General features: G+C 42.5%; 1 protein-coding gene across 1 annotated transcript in view; it reads right to left on the bottom strand.

Annotated features, from left to right (window-relative positions):
* The window catches only part of LOC126237859 (uncharacterized), an 89889-nt gene that overhangs the window by 13813 nt on the left and 50542 nt on the right, over positions 1-25534 (bottom strand). Inside the window, exons 5-6 of the mRNA XM_049947753.1 lie at positions 24361-24446; positions 18675-18837 (exon numbers count right to left, since the gene is read on the bottom strand). Coding sequence (XP_049803710.1) covers positions 18675-18837; positions 24361-24446 — 249 coding nt within the window. The remainder of the gene's footprint in view (positions 1-18674; positions 18838-24360; positions 24447-25534) is intronic.

The raw sequence follows: 25534 nt of genomic DNA, 5'->3' as shown, positions 1-25534 counted from the left end.
ATCGAAGCATTTGAGACGTGGTGCTGTAGACGAATGTTGAAAATTAGGTGGACTGATAAGGTAAGGAATGAGGAGGTTCTACGCAGAATCGGAGAGGAATGGAATATGTGGAAAACACTGATAAGGAGAAGGGACAGGATGATAGGACATCTGCTAAGACATGAGGGAATGACTTCCATGGTACTAGAGGGAGCTGTAGAGGGCAAAAACTGTAGAGGAAGACAGAGATTGGAATACGTCAAGCAAATAATTGAGGACGTAGGTTGCAAGTGCTACTCTGAGATGAAGAGGTTAGCACGGGAAAGGAATTCGTAGCGGGCCGCATCAAACCAGTCAGTAGACTGATGACAAAAAAAAAAGTTTAATGTTTAAGCAATTACATGTGCGGTTTTGGAAGACATCGTCTGCCGCGTCTCTGGTTCGGGCATTGTGGTCGCCCTCCTAATGAGGCCCTGCATCAGCGCTCGCCCTGAGGGAAGACAACGCCCTCTCACCTCTCTTCTCGCCCTGAAGGGACGCTTGCACCAATCCTGTTCCACCCCCTGCTCGATGACGTACTGACCCGAGGCCTACATGGAGGGGAGAGCTGGGACCACCTTTCGTGACGTCACGACCTGAGTGCTATGCACAGCACAGATGCGATGGCGCTACTAGTTCGCCAAGCGAATTCTAGTATGGAATTTTGGTGGAAATGTCTAATCCATCATATATCGTACATATAAATCTCTATTTATTTAGAAAATTTAAGGAATTTATGTTCACTGCTTTTTACACTGTGGTCATTATTATTATTTTTGAAAATATTTAACCAGATGTGATTTGCATCTGAAGTGATATCTTTCACATATTTGCCTCTAGCCATGTCTTTCGAAAACGAGAGAACCGTCACTCTTCCGCATCATTTAGGGTCATCAGATAGGTATTTGAAACAGTTTCTGTCCTCCAACAACAGTCTGAAATATGAAAGAGATGGTGCGTCTAAGGTGCCTCTGCACCGATTCGGAGAAAAATAAAAATGAAATGATCTTATTGCACTCTTGGCCGGGAGGCCCCTTCCTCGGAAGTTCGGGCGCCGAGTGCAAGTCTTATTTCAGTCGACGCCACATTGGGAAACTTGCTCGCTAGTGATGAGAAATGATGATGAGGACAACACTACACCCAGTCCACGAGTGGAGAAAACCCCCAACCCGGCCAGGAATCGAACCCGGGCCCGCTGCATAGGAGGGAAGCATACCACCCAGCTAAGCAGGTGGATTACAGATTCGGTAATTATTATTAAAGTCACTGTTTATCCTATTTATAGTGAGCTCTTCACCACCGCTGTACGTTTATCAAATCCACTCACTAATATTACTAAACGTACCCTCCAATAATTTATTCCGAAGATTTACTCTGCCGAGCGATTCTAGGCGCTTCAGTCTGGAACCGTGTGACTGCTACGGTGGCGGGTTCGAATCCTGCCTCGGGAATGGATGTGTGTGCTGTCCTTAGGTTAGTTACGTGTCAGTAGTTCTAAGTTCTACGGGACTGATGACCTCAGATGTTAAGTCCCATAGTGCCCAGAACCATTTTGAAAATATCCTATTTTATTTGTATGTTCGTATATAAAAATAATATTTACTTGTTCACCATGTGTTTCTGCAGAACTCAGTGTCAGGCATTTTAACATAGAAATCCCAAATTGTGGAGATCTCGTAAATACATTCATTATTTTCAGTTTCTTTCAGAAGCACAAAATCTGAGAAACTGACACTTGGTAACATACACCATGTATTTGTCTGGAACCACTGTAGCTACTCTCTAGAGTATTCGTGTGAAATTTATCCACCAAAAATATTTGTGGCATACAAGAGTGTGGAAAATGAATTCAGTTAAGTGAGTGATCGAATTTTTTGTGTTCTGTCTAAGGACTTATATCCAATATGCTACGTATAACCAGAGGCATGCAGTGAAAAACCTCCATCCATCCCCTATACGACTTGGGATTTTTATTTGCTTTATGTTAAATAACAGGAAAGACTGGTTTTTACTTTCTGCATATTCACAATTTCAGCTTTTAAGTAAAGTGTGAAAACAGAAGCTTTTTAAAAAAATACGTTGTCAAGACATGCTGTGTTATTGTGGCTTACTGTACTTTGCGTTATAGCTATTTTGCTTTCACAGTTCGTCATCTCCAGCTATACAGAACACAATATAGAAAGCATATTTATATTGAAAATTTACAACTGGCAATGTTATAGTGGTGCGATCCAACTTATTTTATTTTATGTAGAAGACTGTGTGTGTGTTGCATACACAATATGTTTACACCTACTGTTACACGTTTATGCAGTCTTGACTGTGAAAATACACTTTAAACTGTATTTTTTCACCACTTGCAATGTACTGATACAACCTATATGGCGAATACTTGACTGTGTCCAGCGTGGGTGAATTGAATTTTTTAAAAGGACTTTGTGAGGTGTATCTCTCTTTGTGTGTGTGTGTTTGTGTTTGTGTGTGTGTGTGTGTGTGTGTGAATGTTTATAGGTTAGGACCATCTGATAATTCTTTGAGGGCAAAGAATAGAATTCCATTGCAGAGAGCTGCATAATCGTTTATTATTTCTTTTCCTTCTACTATGATTTGCCAACTTGGCAGTTGTCTTCCGTTATTAGTTTCTGTGGTGGGCGTGGCTACATCTGGGAACTTTTAGGTCAGTGTTATGTCGTTGTTCTTTGGTCGATATCCGTAACTTGTACTGCGAATGACACTGCACAACACAAACAGAAGGTCATCTTCTTGGAAACACCGTAATTGTCATCCATTGCGACGCAAAGTTTGGAATTTGGCTCAAAGGCGCTTACCCTTTTCCTGAGTAGTGGTGCAAAAGCGTGGCGCCCTGAGATGTCATTCTCGCTCTTGGCGATGCTTCAGTCAGAAACGTGGGCCAGAGCTGAGAAGGTCACATAAGGTGCAAGGTGGGTTAATGATGTCACATTGGAAGCAAATTAGACCAAAAACCTGCCAAACAGCACTGTGGACCTGTCACGCGCTGGGAAATTCGTCGCATATCCCCTTAGCCATATTTCACCCCTTATATTGTAGCCTCTGCGATTGAGTTCAGAACCGACATGCCCAGAGTTGAATTCACGCGATTTTCCTACGGGTGGCCGAGAAAAACATTTCGGAAACATCGGCTCTCAGAATAGGCACGAAAAGGCCACAGGAGTGGGGTGCTTAAGGGCGTCAGTGAAACCATCCTTACCTGTGGGGCGTTGATTTCCACGCATTTCACGGTCGAAAAAGACCGTACACGGTGCGATGAGCAATAGGACGTCATTTTTGACAAGCTGTGGCACTGGTGACAACACCCACACAATTCAACCATTCTCTAAGGATATCGTGAGTCTGCAACCCCACTAAATGTGATTGCACTCGTTTGAAGTGTAATACAACCTCAATTTTTCCTCTGGTGCACAGGACATTTAAAACCATTCGACGATATCTGAACGTGATCCTAAGCAGCAAAGCGTGTTTTTGCTTTTTCAGCGTCTTGTTTCGCGCCCTCCTGTGGCGTGAACATGGGGGAAGTTATATGCGTGAATAAAACGACAGTGGGTCGTTCTTAGACCCCCCAATTCGGCAACACCTTCGGTGTCATCATCAGTGCATCTGCATTGAGCACTTCAGAAATGTACTCTACAGAGATGACCTGGCCGGCCACTGTGGCCGAGCAGTTCTAGGCGCTTCAGTCCGGAACCGCGCTGCTCCTATGGTCGCAGGTTTTTAATCCTGCCTCGGGCATTGATGTGTGTGATGTCCTTCGGTTAGTTAGGTTTAAGTAGTTCTAAGTCTATGGGACCAATGACCTCATATGTTAAGTCCCATAGTGCTTAGAGCTATTTGAACCATTTTAGAGATGACCTGTGATGGATTCCTAGGCTCCTGCAGTCAGGTAACCCCTCTGGCGTCTCATAGATACCACATACCCACATGCAGGCGTTAGAGCAGCACTTTAGCGCCACTCACCTGAGGGAAGTTAAGGGGTTGCCTGCTGGCAGGCACCTATAAATCTATTTGCTCGACAGAGGACAGTAATTTTCTGCAATTGCATTGCTGAACTTGAGGGTCTTGGAAGGATCTCTTGCCGTTTTATTCAACATCTGTCAATCTCCAAGCCCCCAACCGTCCCCCATGATGACGCCATAGTAGAACGCAAAACAGTAGGGCTTAAAGAGCATAAACACCCTTTGCTTCTTTGGATCAAGTTCAGATTTCACCGAATGGTTTTAAACAATCCCTTGTGGCTCCAACCTGTACACGAGGGCAAATATTACTGTCCCCCTACAGTTCTAAGCGGTGTATTCATGTTCAATGGTGTTGCAGGCTCAAGATGTCCTTAGAGGGCTGAATTGTCTGTTGAGTACCATCAGTATCAAAGGTTGTCTGAACATCCTCCTGTTAATCACAGCACTGCGAACTATCGATTGCGAAATGTGTGAGAACCAAGGGCTCAAGGAAAAGGTTTGTTTCACTGACGCCCTTTATGTCAACCCATGACGTCTTTTCGTGCCTATTCGGAGCGGCTGCGGTTCTAAAATTTTTTCCTCAGTCACCCATAAGAAACGTACGTGATTTCGGCGCTCGGGGTCGCAGTTTTGATCTACATTGCAGAGACTAAAAAAGAAGGGGTGAAATGTGGGTAACAGCAGGTGTGACGAAGTTTCCATCGTGTGGTAGGTTCAAATGGCTCTGAGCACTATGGGACTCAACTGCTGAGGTCATTAGTCCCCTAGAACTTAGAACTAGTTAAACCTAACTAACCTAAGGACATCACAAACTTCCATGCCCGAGGCAGGATTCGAACCTGCGACCGTAGCGGTCTTGCGGTTCCAGGCTGCAGCGCCTTTAACCGCACGGCCACTTCGGCCGGCATCGTGTGGTAGCGTTGGATAGAATTGTAATGGAATTTGGTACCAATATGACATCATTAACTCATCTTAACCATCACATAAATTTCTGAGCTCTGCCTTTTTTTCACATTGGTCGACAAATTTCTGTCTGAGACGCCACTCAGTTGAAGAATGTCAAGATGTTGCCTGCCTGCACGTGCCTAGGAACCTCTCACGGGCTCTCTATGTAAAGCTAAAAGCTACAGGGCGCCACGATTTTGCACCGTTACAGAGGAATATTATAGCCACCTTTGAGCAATATTTCAAACTTTTTCGTCGTAGAGGGAGATAATTACTGAGTTGCAAAAAAGTGACACTTCCTTTGTGTTGTGCAGTGTACAATGACAGTTATTACTTTTCACTGCTTCTCCATGTTTCATGTACCTAATATTGAAACTTTTACTTGTCTGTCCAACATAAATTGAATTGCAGTCTTGACATGTCAGTGAATAAATACAAGACGTGTGATGTTTGTCTGTGTTTGTAATGTTTTTTTTTTAACTATGGGACTTAACATCTGAAGTCGTCAGTCCCCTAGACTTAGAACTACTTAAACCTAACTAACCTAAGGACATCACACACACCCATGCCCAAGGCAGGATTCGAACCTGCGACCGTAGCGGCCGCGCGGTCCCAGATTGAAGTGCCTAGAACCACTCGGCCACCCCGGCCGGCTTGTAATGATTGTCTTTAATTTTTTCTGTGTTTAGTCATCAATTCTTGTTTTTTTCCGTATACTACCTATTCTGTAAGCTGCTTTATTCTTTGTTTCAATTATTTTTTTTTTGGTTGAGTGTAATAATATTTGTATCATATCTGTTTTCTACGGTTCTGTCTGATTATCCGTAGTCTGTTTTGTAGTAGTTTTCCACAAAAAATTTCTTTGAGAGCAAATACGTGTACAAGTGTGAGCTTCAGCCTCAAGATGGAGTGTGTGAGGAATGTTTGCTGAATGTTTGGCCGTACCTTTTTGTAACACCCTGTATATACTTGAATATTTCTGGTATCAACTGCAGATTTTTCAGCGCTCATTTAACTTTAGGACACTGTACCTCAGAAAGAACAAAAATGGGCTCGTACCACCATTGAAATAAGTACTTCATATATGATACTTCAGGGCTCCGTGCTAACTTGGCTTACGTCAGTGGAGGTGGTACGAATTTTTTTTAGCTTCATATCAGCCTTGACTCCCATGTTTAGAAGAACAGGTCAAAATCCGAGGCAGAAGGCTGCAGAGACCTTACCTTTGTACAGTGTTAGCAGTGCAAAGTGTTCCTCTGCTTGACTGTTAATAGAAGTTGCTATACACATTCCACAAAAGTACAAGTAAGTCAGGACAACTAATATTAACCGAATACTCATCCAAGTGATAATAACAGGAAAAACAAAAAACTTGGAAAAATTTTGCTATGGTACATTTTATAGTATTTTGAATTGTCTTCTTACAACTGTTGAATGTATTGATACCAAGCGTCAATTTTGTCCTATCCTGAAATCTACAGTAAATACGAGGAATATGAGTAATGTGCAAATTTTTTTTTTTTAGAATACATGAAGGTGCACAGTTCTGTGTTGTCCTGTTCAAGTCCTGTGCTACCATGTATGAAACCATCTATAAGAAATTCACTACGGTTACAAAAAGTATTTTGGGGTCATTAATTATTATTTAGCATTAACACAAGCCAGCTGACATAACAGTAGCCCACTCGTACATTTAATGTTTGCTTGGGAATGAAGAGGATATGTCGTCCGACCCTTCCAGGAAATCGATCACTCGAAATTTAAATAAATTTCTTCCTCAGATTAAAGCCGATATTTGATATTAGTAGAATTCTCTTGGCCAGAATGCCCTTTTTGCCATTGCTGCCGCGCGGGATGGATGTGTGTGTTTGTCCTTAGGATAATTTAGGTTAAGTAGTGTGTAAGCTTAGGGACTGATGACCTTAGCAGTTAAGTCCCATAAGGCATCACACACATTTTGCCATTGCTAGTTTGCTTTTGATAACCACCTTGCTCCGTCCATCATTGGTTATTTTACTGCCTAGGTAGCAGAATTCCTTAACTTCATCTACTTCGTGACCATCGACCCTGACAATCAAGTTTCTCGCTGTTCTCATTTCTATTACTTCTCATTACCTTCGTCTTTCTTCGATTTACTCTCAGACCATATTCTGTATTGTATTGTGGTGAACTGGGGACCTAGAAATGAAGGAGGGGCTTCGTCCCCGCCGTAGCCCGCAGTGGTACACAACACCACAACAAGCTACAGCAGTCCACTCACCCCACCGCCGCCCCACACCGAACCCAGGGTTATTGTGCAGTTCGGCCCCCAGTGGACCCCCACAGGAATGTCACACACCGGACGAGTGTAACCCCAATGTTTGCGTGGTAGAGTAATTATGTCGTACGCGTACGTGGAGACAGTGTTTGGCCATCAATCGCTGACATACGACTAGTGTAGCTGGAGCGGAATAAGACGAACCAGCCCGCATTCGCCGAGGTAGATGGAAAAAGCCTCCTTAAAAACCATCCACATACTGGACGGCACACCGGACCTCTACACTAATCCTCAGGGCTGATATGTGCCGGGACCGTCTCGTCTTCCCGCGTGGAAAGCAGTGCGTTAGACCGCACGGCTAACCGGGCGGGCATCCATATTCTGTACTCATTAGACTGTTAATTCCGTTCGGCAGATCATATAATTCTTCTTCACTTTTACTCAGGATGGCAATGTCATCAGCGAATCGTATCACTGATATCCTTTCACCTTGAATTTCAATTCCACTACTGAGGCTTTCTTTTATTTCAATCATTACTTCCTCGATGTACAGAATGTAGTAGGGGTGAAAGGCTCCATCCTTGTCTTACACCTTCCGTTCTTGGTCGTCCACTCTTATTATTTCCTCTTGGCTGTTGTACATATTGTATATGACCCGTCTCTCCCTATAGCTCACCCCTACTTTTATCAGAATTTTGAACATCTTGCACAATTTTATATTGTCGAACGCTTTATCCAGGTCGACAAACCCTATGTAAGTGTCTTGATTTTTATTTAGTCTTGCTTCCATTACCAACCGCAACTTCAGAATTGCCTCTCTGGACACTTTACTTTGCCTAAAGCCAAACTGATCGTCATCTAGCGCAACCTCAATTTTCTTTTCCATTCTTCTATATATTATTCTTGTAAGCAACCAGGATGCATGAGCTGTTAAGCTGATTGCCGGCCGGTGTGGCCGAGCGGTTCTACGCGCTACAGTCTGGAACCGCGCGACCACTACGGTCGCAGGTTCGAATCTTGCTTCGGGCATGGATGTGTGTGATGTCCTTAGGTTAGTTAGGTTTAAATAGTTCTAGGGGACTGATGACCACAGCAGTTAAGTCCCATAGTGCTCAGAGCCATTTGAACCATTTGAACCATTTGTCTGTTCCTGTGTAAGCCTTACAATCCAGTAGCTGATTTCGGAACCTCTGCCTGATCATGATGTAATCTAACTTAAATATTCCCGTATAACCCGGACTTATCCAAGTATACGTCCTCCTGTTGTGATTCTTGAACAGAGTTTTCGCTATTACCAGCTGAAACTTGTTACAGAACTGATTTAGTCTTTCTCCTCTCTCATTTCTTGGCCCAAGCCCATATTCTCCTGTAACCTTTTCTTCTACTCCTTTCCCTACAACTGCATTCCAGTCTCCCATGGCTATTAGATTTTCATCTCCCTTTATATACTGTATTACCCTTTCAAAAGACTCATCCACTTTCTCTATCTCTTCATCTTCAGTTTGCGACGATGGCATGTATACCTGAACTATCGTTGTCGGTGTTGTGTAGCTGTAAGTTCTGATAAGAACACCCCTATCACTAAACTGTTCACAGTAACACACATCTGCTTTAAATTTAAGAATATTGACATTAATAAATTTTGCTTAGAACAGGACTTAGAAGCATGTGCAACAGAGATAGTATTTCATAATAGGTCCTCTATAATAGTAGCCATATACAGAGCACCTTCAGGAAATTTCAACCTGTTTATAAACGGTCTTGAAGATTTATTATCTGATCTAAAATTAAAAAACAAAGAACTAGTGGTTGCTGGTGATTTTAATATAGATGTCCCGAAAAACACTGTCAGTGAACAGTTACTGAAATCAGTTACATTGTCATTCAATTTAATTTCTACTGTAAATTTCCCAACTAGGATATACAAATGTTCTAAGACAGCCATTGATAATATATTTATAGACAATTCTAGGCAACTAAGCCACATTACAAAGCCAGTAGTAAATGGGCTATCTTACCATAATATGCAACACCTAACATTAAATTTTGAAAATTGTCAGGGTAAAACATCTATCAGAACTGAGTACAGAAGGCCAATAAAACAGTCAAAAACTGAGAAATTTAGGAGATTGCTCAAAGAAATTAATTGGATGGATGTTTACAGCATCCAAGACACAAATGGAAATTACAAAACATTCATTAATAAAGTTAGCACCTTATTTGAAAATTGTTTTCCCCTGAAGGTATCTCAAATTAAGCAGAGGTCTAATAACAAACTATGGATCACACAAGGGATAAAGATATCATGTGAGACAAAAAGGAAACTCTATCTGACACATAGGAACACCACTGATACTAGAATGAGATTTTCACTCTGCAGCGGAATGTGTGCTGATATGAAACTTCCTGGCAGATTAAAATCGTGTGCCCGACCGAGACTCGAACTCGGGACCTTTGCCTTTCGCGGGCAAGTGCTCTACCACAGTTTTAATCTGCCAGGAAGTTTCATATCAGCGCACACTCCGCTGCAGAGTGAAAATCTCATTCTGGAAACATCCCCCAGGCTGTGGCTAAGCCATGTCTCCGCAATATCCTTTCTTTCAGGAGTGCTAGTTCTGCAAGTTTCGCAGGAGAACCTCTGTAAAGTTTGGAAGGTAGGAGACGAGGTACTGGCAGAAGTAAAGCTGTGATTACCGGGCGTGAGTCGTGCTTTCGTAGCTCAGTTGGTAGAGCACTTGCCTGCGAAAGGCAAAGGTCCCGAGTTCGAGTCTCGGTCGGGCACACAGTTTTAATCTGCCAGGAAGTTTCACCATTGATACTAGTATTATAGCTCATTACAAAAATTACTGCAAAATATTGAAGAAGGTTATCCAGAAATGTAAACACTTGCATTATGAGAAGAAGATAAATATATCCAGCAATAAAATAAAAACAATATGGGATATAGTTAAGTCAGAGACAGGTAGGACCAGAAATAAGGAGGAACAAATAGCTCTAAAAATAAATGAAACCCTGGTAACAAACGCATGTTGTGTTGCAAACCATTTAAACAAGTATTTTGTTTCTGTTACTGATAGCATGGGGTTGTCAGGTTCAGTAAATAATGCAATGGAATATCTGAGACCAGTGCACACAAGCAACCTCAGTAAAATGGCATTGACACTTACTTCACCCAAAGAAATAGAATCCATCATAAAGTCCTTGAAATCAAAGCATTCTAATGGTTATGATAACATATCAACAAAGTTAACAATAGAGTGTTCATGTGAGCTTACTCATATCTTATTTGTGTAATCAATCACTTGTCACAGGAACATTCGAGGACTGGCTTAAATATGCTGAAGTGGTACCTTTCCACAAGAAAGGGGACAGAGAAATTCCTTAAAATTACCGACCGATCTCATTTTTGCTGGCTATTTCAAAAGTCTTTGAAAAGTTTATGTTCAAGTGTCTACTTAAGCAACTTAATGAAAATAACCTATAGTCAAAGTCACAGTTTTGGTTTCTTAAGGTTTCTGATACTGAGAAAGCTATTTACACTTACAACGAAAATGTCCATAGTTCATTGGACAACAAATTAGAGGCAACTGGCATATTCTGTGAGCTGTCAAAGGCATTTGACTATGTGAATCACAGCATTCTTTTAAGTACATTAAAATATTATGGTATCACTAGTAGTGCTGCAAAGTGGTTTCAGTCATATCTTACAAATAGAAAACAAAGGGTGTCATTACGTAAGACTTCAGCAGTAGGCAATCAGACATCATCTGACTGGGAAGAAATTACATGTGGTGTTCCCCAAGGTTCCGTATTAGGTCCACTACTGTTTCTTGTGTATATTAATGGCCTGTCATCTGTTATATTACCAGATGCCAAGTTTGTCTTAGTTGTAGATGATACAAACATTGCAATAAATAGTAAGTCAAATATAAATTTAGAAAGGGCAGCTAATCAAATTTTTACTGACATTAATAAATGGTTCATAGCCAATTCACTGTCATTAAGCTTTGAAAAGACCCACTAAATACAGTTCAGAACTTCCAAGAGATTTCCTTCTGGTGTGTCTATAAAATATGATGACATGCAAATAGGAGACGTTGAGAGTGTAAAATTCTTGGGATTACAACTTGATAATAAATTCAGTTGGGAGCAACATACTAACAAACTGCTAAAGCGCATAAACAACTCTGTGTTTGCAATGCGAATGATGTCAGACATAGGAGATATAAATATAAAAAAACTGGCATATTTTGCTCATTTTCACTCCATTATGTCATATGGTATCATATTTTGGGGTAAATCCACAAACAGAGATAAAATCTTTAGAGTACAGAAGCGTATAATAAATGAGTAGTGTAAATTCAAGAACATCATGTCGAAACCTATTCAAAGAATTGGGCATATTAACGACAGCTACTCGGAAAATTTATTCCTTAATGAAGTTTGTTGTAAATAATACATCTCTTTTTCGAACTAACTGCTTAGTACACAGTACCAATACTAGGAATAAAAACAATGTACATAAAGATTTAAAATCACTTACTCTTGCTCAGAAAGGAGTCCAGTATTCAGCAACGCACATTTTCAATATGTTACCAGCAACCATTAAGAGTTTAGTTTCAGACAAGGGACAATTTAAACATAATTTAAAAGAATTTTTGGTGGCCAACTCCTATTCCATCCATGAGTTTCTCAGCAAGTGCAGTAGACCATTTTAATGGAAATTTATTATACTTCAATTTTTGACAATACTTGGTTGTAACAGCCCAGTAACTACCGACTGTGTGAATGATGGATGTATGGAAAGCAGATGCAAGCCTTATGTCTACAAATAGTGGAAGTTTAATTTTAAATCTTGCACATAACCTGACTGTTCTTAACTGAATACCACTGAAATGAATAATTTACCTTAATTTTTGACAATACTTGGTTGCAATAGCCAAGAAACTAGCAATTGTCTGAATGACGGATTTTATGAAAGCAGATGTAAGTATTAAACCTGTAAATATTAGAAGTTTAAATTTAATTCATGTACATAATTTTACTGTTTATTGACTGAGGATCATTAAAATTAATGAAACTCAAGTTTTTCTATTTACATTTTTGTATTGTGTTTATCTGAGATGTTCCACACCTAGGAGGATTCCCTCTTTTATGGGTCTATGGAATGAATAATTAATCTAATCTAATCTAATCTAATCTCTGCCCTACCTTCCTATTCATAACGAATCCTACTCCCGTTATACCATTTTCTGCTGTTGTTGGTATTACCCTATGAACATCTGACCAGAAATTCTTGTCTTCTTTCCACTTCACTCACCCCTAGTATATCTAGATTGACACTCTTAGCCATCATGCTCGGCAAGGGTAGATGTGTCAGGTGGCACATCATGTGTGCGAGATAAAGGCTCACGAGTGATACTCGCTGCAGCATATCCGTCGACCATAGGGCGTTGAGTCGTACTGACGTGCGAACTCTGAGCAGTAGCCTTCGGCAGTTGTCCGCAGCCGTTCCTGCCTTACGAAAGGTGATACCCAAACATCGGAGGGCTTGCAACACAGATAAGGATCCTTCCGTTCCTAGTTCTAGTGCACACCCCACATGGATGAATTGTGATTTTCGGAATCTGACCTCACTGCCAGCTGCCATCCCATGCGTCTGTAGTCAATCCAGTGCTGAATGAGTCTCTTCTCATTCCGGACGAAGACCACAATGTCATCCGCGTATGTACTACATTTGAATGATAGATGCCACAGGGAGATCCCGGTAAGTCGACGACGAAGGCCTGCGAGGCACGGTTTTAAGGCGATCGCATATGGGAAGATCGACAAGAGGCCACCCTGTCTGATCGATCCTAAGATCTTAAAATAATCTGTTCTCCCTCCGTTGATCACCATCTCTGATCGGGCGCCGTGTAAAAGACGCATCACTGTTGTAGTCAGTACTGGCGAGACACCCATCCTGCTCACCATCGCAGCGAGGTGCACATTATTTACCCGACCAAAGTCATGATCGAAATCTACAGCCCCCCAGAGACGGCATGCAGCCGAGAGGGCGACGACGTCACGATGGTCTACCAAGGCTGAGTGTATATTACTGATGCCGCCGTGGAAGTCTGATCGGTGTGTATTTGATCTGCTAGCGACGTTTTGGTGCGATACGACTGCCCAGTATGCGCATAAAGATCTAGTAGTCACTATTAAGTAGGGTCAAGGGGCGATAACACAAGGTCGTTAGCCACCACGTGGCTTAAGTATCGGGATCATGAGCCCTTCCGTGACTTCTACGGGAACAGGGATTTTTTGCCGCAGAAGCTCATTAGAAGGTAAAATTCCAACGGGAATCCATCAAGGCCTGGGGATTTGTTGGAGGCATCTTGTGTAATCGCTTCCTCCAGCTCCTCCTAACACGTCCACTTCCCCCCTCTGGAGTCTCGTCTAGGAGCTACCAGTGGCCCATCCCGTTGCTCGCATACAATCTGCTAAAATGGTCCGTGAACGCCTGTTCTATGTCTTTTTGTGTTGAAAAACGACGGCCGTCGCCGAGATCTGGCTGATGAATTAACGTCCTTCGTCTCCTTCTTCTTTCCATTATCACATAAAGCATCGAGGGAACTTCGTTGGGAAGGCAGTCCTGCGACCTCGCGCGTACCATCGCACCCGCCATCCTTAGCATCGCAAGTTGTATCAGCTTCGCCTTGACTCGGTGAACGGCTGTCTGGCGTACTGGTGAAGGTGATTGAGCGAACAGTTACCAGAGGGCCGTGAAGTAAAAATCAGAGGTTGTGTGCTGCCGTCGATATATCTCTTTCCCATAACCTATTTAAGTCCTTCGTAAAGTTGGCTTCACGCACTCGATCCATCACTGTAAGACAAAACCATAAGAATCTCGTCGACAGAGGCAGCCATGCCACGTGTCCTCCACCATGACTCGCCATTCTGCATCTCACAAGTGGGAGACGTTCATCTTCCAATTACCCTCCGCCTCCGTATCTGCTGTCCAGCAAGGGTAATCGTCCAACTATATACCTCAACGTCTATAAACGCGGTCGACCAAATTTCTGCGTCCACCGTCGACATCGCCAACTCTCTTGAAACATAGATACGATCCAAACGGCTCGCGGAGTGGCTAGAAAAAAATTTATATCTCGGTAATTATGTCAAATTAATCCTTACCTTCTAGGAGACCCATATAATTTTGTACCTGCCAATCCAGTACCCACGTACCGACTAATTCCATCCCGTTGACCAGCTCCAGAAATTCCTGGCTAGGAGTACAGTTAGGATGTTGGTCCTTCCTGTCCAGCACACAGTTAAAATGTCCGCCGAATATCCAAGCATCGTATCGTCCTTGGAACAACGGGTGTCACCCCAAGGGCGTAAGAATCTGCTTCTGCCCTTCTCTTATCAGAACCTAAGGGTGCATATATTGATCAAAGGTATTCCACATATGGTAACAGCCATACCCCGGGCAGAAGGCAAATACTCCGTTTGCACACATCCCTTCCTTGAACAGTATCGCAGTGCCAACGCCTCTCTCGTCACACAGGAAGCAGTAAACATTGTAACAGTGGGGGGAGGAAGCACCCGAACTTCCTGTAACAGCGCTATGTCTAAGTCTGCATCCCTTATCATGTCACTGAGCATCTTGATCTTTACAGGAGTCCCAATGATATTGATGTTAACAGACCCTATCCGATAAGATTGTTGCTTGGCTGTCAGCGGAGATGGGGCACCTTTCAGGCTGCTTTCTTTCTACAGTCCCCCGCCGTCCCCTCAGATGGTCTGCCGTTACTCCATGCTCTCTTCGGGTCAAACATCTCCATCATCATCTGTTCCTCACGGGGGTGGGTCTTGTGACCATTTCCCCAGCGTCCCATCGTTGTCGTGCCTTTTAGGCACAGTAGCCTTCCCAGTATCCTGTTGCTGTCGATCGGACTCCTCTGCTGTTCCTGGAGCATCGTCATGGGAAGGTCGTGTTATCGTCCCGCTGGCCAAGCCTACATCCACCCTAGGAAGTTCTTCTGTATCCGTGGTCGTTTGCTCTCCAACCGAAAACACCTCAGCATTGTCTGGTGGACCTGGTTGGTCGTTCTCCACCGTAAGGCGGCAATTATTCCGGCGTTTTGGTGATCGCTGTTTCCGTTGCTGAGCCTCGGAATCAGAGGTCAGCATGCCCGATAGCGGTACCGAAGAGAGGGCGTCCTGCGACTGTTGCAGGTGGACCAGCGCAACGTCTTCCTTCTGGGGTTCGCCACGATGTGCCTCTGACTACACGTTCCGGTACGTTTCTGTAGCGCGGCCTAAGTCAACATGTAGTGCCTCAACGTAGATTACAGGGTGCACAATCGGATGTCGTGTGAGTGCTGGATCATACGTGGCAGCTGTAACAACATTCGTTGGATACACTCAGAACATACGTGTCCTCTCTTCCCACACCCAGAGCACGTTCTTGGTTGTCCGTCGTTGATGACAATCACTTCACAACCAGGTATGACGAAACATGTTTTCGTAGTTCCACCCGTATTTGAGGACGGGATACATTTTGAAACATGCTCATTTTCCAGTTACATGATATAGAGCCGTTCCGTAAGGATGCAAGGCGTCTGTCACCATTTCTTCTGGCACTTCGAAAGCAAAGCCGGCGCTCCAACATTCCTGTCCGAATGACAGAAACGAAGTCCAAGTCAGTGTCGGAGCATTAGTTCGTCACATGTCGCTTCACTGACGACCTTGACACAGACCGCGGTGCTGACTATAGGTAACCGTAAACCAACCAGAAAGTCAGGTTCGATTTTTGTCTCGTCCCGTAAATAACGTTCTATCTCCTAAGTCTTCGGTCGAATATTGGTCAACAAACCTGTATTTCATTGTCCATCTGCGGAACGACAAGACAATGATTCGTCGTATGTATTACCGCGGCATACCGCTACACACTTAACGTAAACATCTCTCGCGTACACGTGCTGCAAAGACGTAAATACCGTCAGAACCGCTGCGCCGCTGAAGGCTGAGAGCGACCCAAGCACGACTCAAGACCCGTCCATACAGCCTGGAAACATCTCCCAGACTGTGTCTTAGCCATGTCTCCACAATATCCTTTTTTCCAGAAGTGCTAGTCTTGCAAGGCTCGCAGGAGAGCTTCTGTGAAGTTTGGGAGGTACTAGCGTAAGTAAGGTTGTGAGGACAGATGGTGAGTCGGGCTTGGGTAGCTCAGATGGTTGAGCACCTGTCCGCGAATGGCAAAGGTTCGAGTCTCGGTCCGTCACACAGTTTTAGTCTGCCAGGAAGGTTCACCATAACATCTGTTTCGATAGCCGGTGATTTGGGCAGCAGGTCTTACATTTCTGACATGATTAGGCTGGTGGCTGTGCCGTATCTTCAGGGTCTTTGTGGCGTCAACTTTCAAAAATAGACGTAAGACTGCGTGCTGTCCACCTTGCCAAAACCTAGCTCGATACCTGTGGTGTTCAACTGTTCCCCTATAGCAAGTTATTAAGGTCTCTCACGGACTGAAAACATCCAGTCGTTGATTGCCAAGAGACTGGCGCGAAAGCACTAGACATTAACTCCGACTGATGAACATTGTCTAAGAGTTGAAGGAGCTTGGAACAGAGTGGCACCCCAACTCATTTCGTCTCGACGCGCAGCCAGTTTAGAGCCATTGTTGCTGTCAGAGTGGCAGCTCGGTGTGCACCTTCAAATCAGCGACAAATTTAATGAAGCATACTTACTACTATTTTGAATATACACAATGTGTAAAATTGCATTCGGTATGCTTCCTGGTATTGCAGTTTTAATGACATGGCGTCTATTTTATTCAATGTGCACCCCTGTGAGCATACACGTACAGGGTGTTACAGAAAGGTACGGCCAAAACTTTCAGGAAACATTCCTCACACACAAATAAAGAAAAGATGTTATGTGGACATGTTTCCGGAAACGCTTAATTTCCATGTGAGAGCTCATTTTAGTTTCGTCAGTATGTACTGTACTTCCTCGATTCACCGCCAGTTGGCCCAATTGAAGGAAGGTAATGTTGACTTCGGTACTTGTGTTGACATGAGACTCATTGCTCTACAGTACTAGCATCAAGCACATAAGTACGCAGCATCAACAGGTTAGTGTTCATCACGAAGTGGTTTTGCAGTCAGTGCAATGTTTACAAATGCGGAGTTGGCAGATGCCCATTTGATGTATGGATTAGCACGGGGCAATAGCCGTGGCGCGGTACGTTTGTATCGAGACAGATTTCCAGAACGAAGGTGTCCCGACAGGACGACGTTCGAAGCAATTGATCGGCGTCTTAGGGAGCACGGAACATTCCAGCCTATGACTTGTGACTGGGGAAGACCTAGAACGACGAGGACACCTGCAATGGACGAGGCAATTCTTCGTGCAGTTGACGATAACCCTAATGTCAGCGTCAGAGAAGTTGCTGATGTACAAGGTAACGTTGACCACGTCACTGTGTGGAGAGTGCTACGGGAGAACCAGTTGTTTCCGTACCATGTACAGCGTGTGCAGACACTATCAGCAGCTGATTGGCCTCCACGGCTACACTTCTGCGAATGGTTCATCCAACAATGTGTCAATCCTCATTTCTGTGCAAATGTTCTCTTTACGGATGAAGCTTCATTCCAACGTGATCAAATTGTAAATTTTCACAATCAACATGTTTGGGCTGACGAGAATCCGCGTGCAATTGTGCAATCACGTCACCAACACAGATTTTCTGTGAACGTTTGGGCAGGCATTGTTGGTGATGTCTTGATTGGGCCCCACGTTCTTCCACCTACGCTCAATGGAGCACGTTACCATGATTTCATACACGATACTCTACCTGTGCTGCTAGAACATGTGCCTTTACAAGTACGACACAACATGTGGTTCATGGACGATGGAGCTCCTGCACATATCAGTCGAAATGTTCGTACGCTTCTCAACAACAGATTCGGTGACCGATGGATTGGTAGAGGCGGACCAATTCCATGGCCTCCATGCTTTCCTGACCTCAACCCTCTTGACTTTCATTTATGGGGGCATTTGAAAGCTCTTGTCTACGCAACCCCGGTACCAAATGTAGAGGCTCTTCGTGCTCGTATTGTGGACGGCTGTGATACAATACACCATTCTCCAGGGCTGCATCAGCGCATCAGGGATTCCATGCGACAGAGGGTGGATGCATGTATCCTCACTAACGGAGGACATTTTGAACGTTTTCTGTAACAAAGTGTTTGAAGTCACGCTGGTACGTTCTGTTGCTGTGTGTTTCCATTCCATGATTAATGTGATTTGAAGAGAAGTAATAAAAATGAGCTCTAACATGGAAAGTAAGCGTTTCCGGACACATGTCCACATAACATATTTTCTTTCTTTGTGCGTGAGGAATGTTTCCTGAAAGTTTGGCCGTACCTTTTTGTATCACCCTGTATATTGCAGCACGTAGTTGCGCGACTTACCTATCTCGGGGACGCCGAAGACGAGGAAAGCGTGAGCGGCGAAGAGGTGGCTGACGCCGTCCTCCGCCACCTTCAGCCCGATGCTGATGGGCACCAGGAAGACGGTCAGCAGCCCGACCAGGCCGCGCGCCACCACCCACACCAACACCACTCGCGGCACCTCCTGCACACCACACACAGCCCGCCGTCAACTTATCAGAGGACTCTCCACTTTTCACGCAACGTTACGTCAGGTGCAGGAATTTCAGATACGATCATTGTAAACGAGGTGTCAGACAAAGGTACAGCTTATCATCGACGTTATTTAGTACATACACTGAGGACGTCTTAATAAGCTGGAAACATAGGGCTATAGACACAATGGTACGGAACCATAAGCATCTAAATTTTTGCAGACAATCAGTTTATTGTGCTTGACGATGAAAAGAAATTGCAACGTGCACCTTCTAATGGTACTTGAATTACGCAACCATTACGGCACCTCACCTGAACCTCTCGATACCAGCTATATTCTACTGTGTTTCTGCAAAGTAGTTGACATATTTCTGAGACAACATTCAGATTTGATTTCATTTGTGATACATCGATATGTTTATACTGCAATGATATTATTCTTATGTCTATTCTTTCTTTTGTCATTATGATCTTTGACGTACTTGTAACTCTGATTTTTGGGCGCGTAAGCGATAGTTAGTTAATTGTTGAGTTGTTAGAGAGTCGGACCTTGAGAAAGTCAAGTGTTGGACATCATGTTGGACAGGCGCATAACGTAGTCCGCTTATAAAATGTGAACTTTAACAGTGACTGTGAGAGAGATGTTTTCAAGTATGTTTTGTATTGTGAAGTGATGTTTTGTGTGTTACGTGATATTGCAATAAAAGCAATTAAAAGGAACTGTAACTTAAATTCGGAGTGCTGACTTTTTTTTTTTACATCACCGTTGTCCAGTAAAAGTGTAAGCTACAAGAATGGTTCGTGAAGCGCATCTACAAAACTTTTGAATATAGCAGAATAAAACCTAGGCCTCTTTGCATCCGAGCTTGGAATCATAACCACCTAGATTTTCAACGATTGAGCCATGATTTTAAGACGAGACCAGCGTGGGAAACACAAAAAGATGAGTGACTAGTTTATTTATTATTACATGAAATGACTTTATTAACTATGCTCTAATGACACCTGCCACATAATATGACCGTTGTTGTCAGAAAATGCAGTATTAGGCAGCGTGAGCAACACCACAATCGTTATTAAATGCTGACCTTTGTTGTGCTAGGGTTGTTAGAAACTCCTGAAAAAAGATTACAATATGGAAATCTCTGTTAGCAAAATTAAAAGAATGGCTTCTAAAGTAGTTGAAAACAATGACATCAAAAATTGTTATCAAAAACAGAACAAAAGAACAAGTTAAGTGTTTTAATTATTTCTGAAAGCAAATAATTTACCACTATATTAGAAATATCGGACAAGTTCCATCAGTTTCAGCGTTTATGTATGACGATATTAATAGAATCTTGAAGGGAGAAGTTAGAGAGGAAATAAGTAGCAGATGAATTCATTGGGCTACTTACCATAATTTTGAAGTTTAACTACTTTAAATTTAATGGGGACATTTATTTCTAACAAGATGGTCTCAGGATGGGGAGCTCAACATCGGGAATGCTTGCAGACATCTTTATTAATTATCTAGAAAACATATTCTTCTTTGTAAATCCTTGGTTAACGGACAAAATTGTGTACTACGTTAGGTACGTAGGTGACACACTGCTGCTAATACAGGGTAACGATGATGTCATCAACACCATAGTAGCCAAAATTAATAATTTGCATCAAACCATTAACTGTACTTGTGAGACTGAAATAAGTAAATCTATTATTTTTCTAGATCTATCAATTCGAAATGAAAATGGCAGGCACACATTTGGTATATTTCGTAATGAGACTTGTACCGATGGGATTGTGGATTTTACTTCAGACCACCCAGTTCAACTTAAGGCGTTTCCTAATTTTGCTTTCAGTCAGCTGTTTAAAATTCCGCTGTCAAAAGACGAATACGATGAGGAAATGGCAACAATAAGGTACATTGCAAAAGTAAATAACTATCGACGTGACTTTGCAGGTACTATATATAAGAATATAGCTAATAAATACAAAAATAGAATCACGCTTTACAATAATAATGCGGCTTCTAAAGAACATATTACGTTTGTCAGCTTACCTTACTACGGAAAGTGAGCACTAGGATTGCAACTATCTTTCGAAAGTACAATATGAAAGTGTCTTTTGGTAGCAAAAGTAACTTAGGATGTATTTTGCAACACTCTGTGGACGTAAAAAACATATTTCATGCTTCTGGAGTTTATAAAATTGATTGCCCATATTGTAGAGACTGTTACGTAGGCCAAACGGGAAAGTGGCTGGAAATCAGATTTGGGGAACACGTCGCATTGGGAGGAAAAGATACCATGGAGAAATCGAGTATGGCTGTACATTTACTCACAACAAAACATAAGGTGGCGACTTTGACATCCAATGTGAGGTTGCTGCAGAACTGCGAGAAGGGCAGGTTCCTCGACCTGCTGGAGGAGCTCGATATCTTCTGCCATCACAAAAATACCGACAGCAACCTGATTAATGATCAGGTTGTTATGAAAAATGCACGGTTCTGGGAAACAGTAGGGCTTGACTCAGGGTGAACGAGGTAACACCGCTCCCCTTTTTTTCCCTTTATTGAATTTTGATTCCCTCCAATGGGGGCGGGCTAGTAGCAGCTTAGTACGCTGCTCTTCAGCTTAACGAATTTTTAAAGCATATGAAGATAACGAGCAGTAAAAGTAGGCGATAAAACGGTGACTTAAATTGTAAAACGGCGGAAAATTGTGGGAAGTTAAAACATAAAACGAGGGTGGGTGGTGCTAATAAAATATACAGGAAGCAGACAAGTAAAATAGTAGACAGACAACTAAACAACACGGCGACAATCTGGTTTCTGTTCGCAAGAGGTATAAGAAAACACACACACCCAGCGACAGTATGATGTCCGTCCGTTTGCAACACTTCGGGAAAGACGTACAACTTAACAATCACTGGAAACATTGCACTAACATGTCAGCACGAAGATGACACACCACAGCCGAGGGAAGATGGGGGGGGGGGGGGGGGGGACCTGCGCAGATGAGGGGAAAAAGGGGGGAGGAGAGGAAAAACGAAAGGGGTGGGGGAGGTAACACCTGCCGTCTTGCCAATATGTAGCAGCCATTTGCATAATACTGTACAAGTACGATGATGATTATAATTCTGAACCAACAGCACTTCTTCCATGATACGTTAGCTCAGATGCATATACAGTATTATTAACAGCAATTCAGTATATTGGTTGTTTTGAATTTACAAGGAAAATAGGTTTTAATGGATAATGAGGTTAGTATCCCCCCTATATCTATAGTAGAATAGCTAAATTGCACCAACCTTGCATCTGACTGACATATATTTAGTAAATATGATGAACAATATACTATTATGTTTTAATAAAGGGAGATATAATATAAAGATAAAAATATTTAAGCCATATCAACTAATAGGTGTATACAGCACGTCTCTTCTTGCGTCTTATAAATTTTTAGAAAATTTAAATAGTTTTAGCTATCTGACGTAATTTAGATGTTTCAATAACAATAACAGACTCTGAAGGAGTGAACACGGAAATTTTATTACTTGCCAGCAATTATGAAATAAATCGGACTACAATGTAAAGAATTTTACTCATGTTTCATTTTATGTAATTCTCATTCAAATTTGAAGTGATTTACTTCCCTTGAATTTTATATATGTAGTTCCTGTAGATGGCGCCATGTAACCAACCGATGTGTTCTCCATACAGCCTGCCTTCCGCAAACAGAAGTATTCAATGAACTGTGGTCGAAGCCCGATCAACAGGGACTTACGTGCTTTGAGCGAAAATAGTGGTGTGTAAAATACAAACCACATGAGTTAAGCCATTACTTGTAACTTTTTGTACATCATCTGACTATGTACTTCTTGTATTCTTAGCGTTGAGAATGCTTCTTGCTGAAATCTAGATCTGCACAATAAAATTTAAGCAAGGACGACTGATTACTTGAGTCCTCTCCCTTCGTGGGCCGTGGGCCCTCCCCCCCTCCCGCCTTTCCTTTTTCCTCTCCTCCCCCCTTTCCCCCCCCCCCCCACCCATCTGCCCTTGGCTGTGGTGTGTCACCTTCGTGCCGAATTTTTAGTGTAGTGTTTCCAGTTTTTTCCGATTTTGGTCGTCTAGGGACCGCGTTAAACAACTATTTTTCAATGTACATTTCTCCTATTGCGCTCCTCCTCTTTTCTCTTCTGCCAATATGTCTTCATCCTCTCTCTGTGCTTCTCCCTTCGGTCTTCTGTCCACACTGTTCCTCCAGTTCTTCTCTTCTTCACTTCAAATCCTTCAAAATGTAGAATTTTGTCTCTCATTAAGTCTCTGTTGGTTATATCATCTTCTCCTATACCCATCTCCTCTAAGTCTGCTTTGACTTCTTTGAACCAGGTAATTTGGGTTCTGGGGTTCTTGTCAAAAAACATGAATATTTTCTTTGTCAGCCTTTCATCATTCATTCTTTTCAAATGGGCGTAAAAGCTTACTCTTCTCTTCCTCATAGTATCTCCCACTTTCTCAATTTTGTCATACACTTCTCTATTACTTCTAAGCTTCCAAGTCCCATTCTCAAACCTCGGCCCAAGTACTCTTCTAATGATTTTTCGCTCCTTTTTTGCTATAGCTTCCATTTCCATGCTAGTGTTCATTGCTAAACATTCAGATGCATACAGACACTCTGGCTTAATCACAGTGTTGTAGTGCCTTATTTTTGCGTTAATCGATACTGACTTCTTGTTGTACACATTCTTTGTTAGCTGGAATGCCATTTCCATTTTTCTTGTTCTTGTTTTATTTCCTTCTTTATCTGAAGCATTGGGCTGGATGATTTCCCCTAAATATTTGAAATTAGAAACCTTCTTTATCTGGCCATACTTTGTAATCATATTGTTCGGTGCCTCTTTTACATTGGTTAGGTACTCTGTCTTTTCAAAGGAGATTTTCAGTCCTGCTTTTTCTGCTGTTTCATTCAGAATATTGATCTGTTTGACTGCTTCTTCCAAACTTCCTGCCAGAATCGCTAAGTCATCAGCAAAAGAGAGGCAATCTACTTCTAATCCATCCTTTATTCTTCCTAATCTGATTTTTTGTATTCCTTCTTCAGTCGTTTTCTTCCTCCACTCTCTAATAACTTTTTCTAACACACAGTTGAATAGGGTAGGTGACAACCCATCTCCTTGTCTTAATCCTGTTCTGATTTTGAATGGTCTGGATACCTCACCACGGAACTTTACTTTTGCATAGGAAGTCATTATTCTTTATTTCAAGAAGAAAAAGGTCAGTAGAGCAAGTCAGTAGAGAAAACAAAAAAACAAGATTGTTAGAGCACTTGCCCGCGAAAGCAAAAAAAAAAAAAAAAAAAAAAGTCGGTAGAGCACTTGCGTGAGAAAGGCATAGGTCCTCGGTCCGAGTCCCTGCAAGGCACATAGTTTTAATCTGCTAGGGAGTTTCAGGATAGTACAAGATGGCAAACAAGAACAGGTAATGTACACTACGAGAAACCCTGTACGTTGGGCTGGCGGTACTCACCATGACGCTACCGACTATGAGGACGATTCCGAGAGCGATGAGTAGCGAGCCCAACACGCTTCCCGTCACCACCGTCATCTCACCCTCTGTAACAGAAAGGCAGGTAAAGTATGTGATGGTGTGAGATGTGCGTTCCCGATCAAGTGAAACTGCACCATTGGAGCACTTACTACCCCAAATTCTAATTAAATGACTGTATTAGTACTTCTCTTGAGACAGAAGCAACAACACTGCTGAGATACAAGCATTCTACGAGGTGCGACAATAAGGTAATGAGACTGATGTGAAAAAAAAATGTTGCCTTCCGGTTTAGTCAAGATTGGTGTTGTCTTCTTCAAAGTAGTTCCATTCTGATTGCACACACTTTTTCCAGCGCTTCCGCCATTGATGGTAGCATTTCTGGAACTCATCTTCTGTAATATCCTCCAAGACCCTCGTCACAGGCTTTTAGACATCTTGTGTTGTTTGAAAATGGTCCCCTGACCGCCATTTTGACTCTTTGAAATAGAAAAAGGTTGCACGTGCGATATCTGGTGAATACAGTGGCTGTGGTAGTACTGAAATTTGTTTATAGGTTAAAAATTGCTGTACTGACAGAGAAGTATGGGATGGAGCATTATTGTGATGCAGAATCCAATTATCAGCGATGTTGGCACGGACACGAAGAACTCTTTTACGAAGTCTTTCTAAAATTTGTTTATAGTGATATAGGTTAACTGTTTGTCCAGAAGGCATCCACTCTTTATGAACAATTCCCTTGGAATCAAAGAAGGACACAAGCATGGATTTCACTTTTGACTTTTACGTGTGAGCTTTTTTTGGCCTGGGTGATCCCTTTGAGCACCATTGCGAACTTTGGCGTTTTGTCTATGGATCATACAGGAAAAATCAACTTGCATCACCAGTGATAACACGGCTCAACAATTCTGTATTGATTTCCGTTTGCTCTAGCAGATCGGCTGCCACATTTTTCCATGTTTCTCGCTGTTGTGCTGTGAGATTTTTGGGGACCATTTTTGCACAAATATTTCTCATACGAAGATCTTCAGTTATTATTAAACGAACGGTTTCTCGATTGATGTTACGTTCTTCTCCAATCATTTTCAAGGATAATCTTCGATCAGATCGTATGAGTTCACGCACTCTGGCCAAGTTGACATCCATCCGTGAGGTT

This window comes from Schistocerca nitens, chromosome 1 (genome assembly GCF_023898315.1).
Source record: "Schistocerca nitens isolate TAMUIC-IGC-003100 chromosome 1, iqSchNite1.1, whole genome shotgun sequence".
Taxonomy (NCBI): domain Eukaryota; kingdom Metazoa; phylum Arthropoda; class Insecta; order Orthoptera; family Acrididae; genus Schistocerca; species Schistocerca nitens.
Note: the sequence above shows the minus strand (reverse complement) of the source record. Positions and strands in the feature narration are given on the sequence as shown.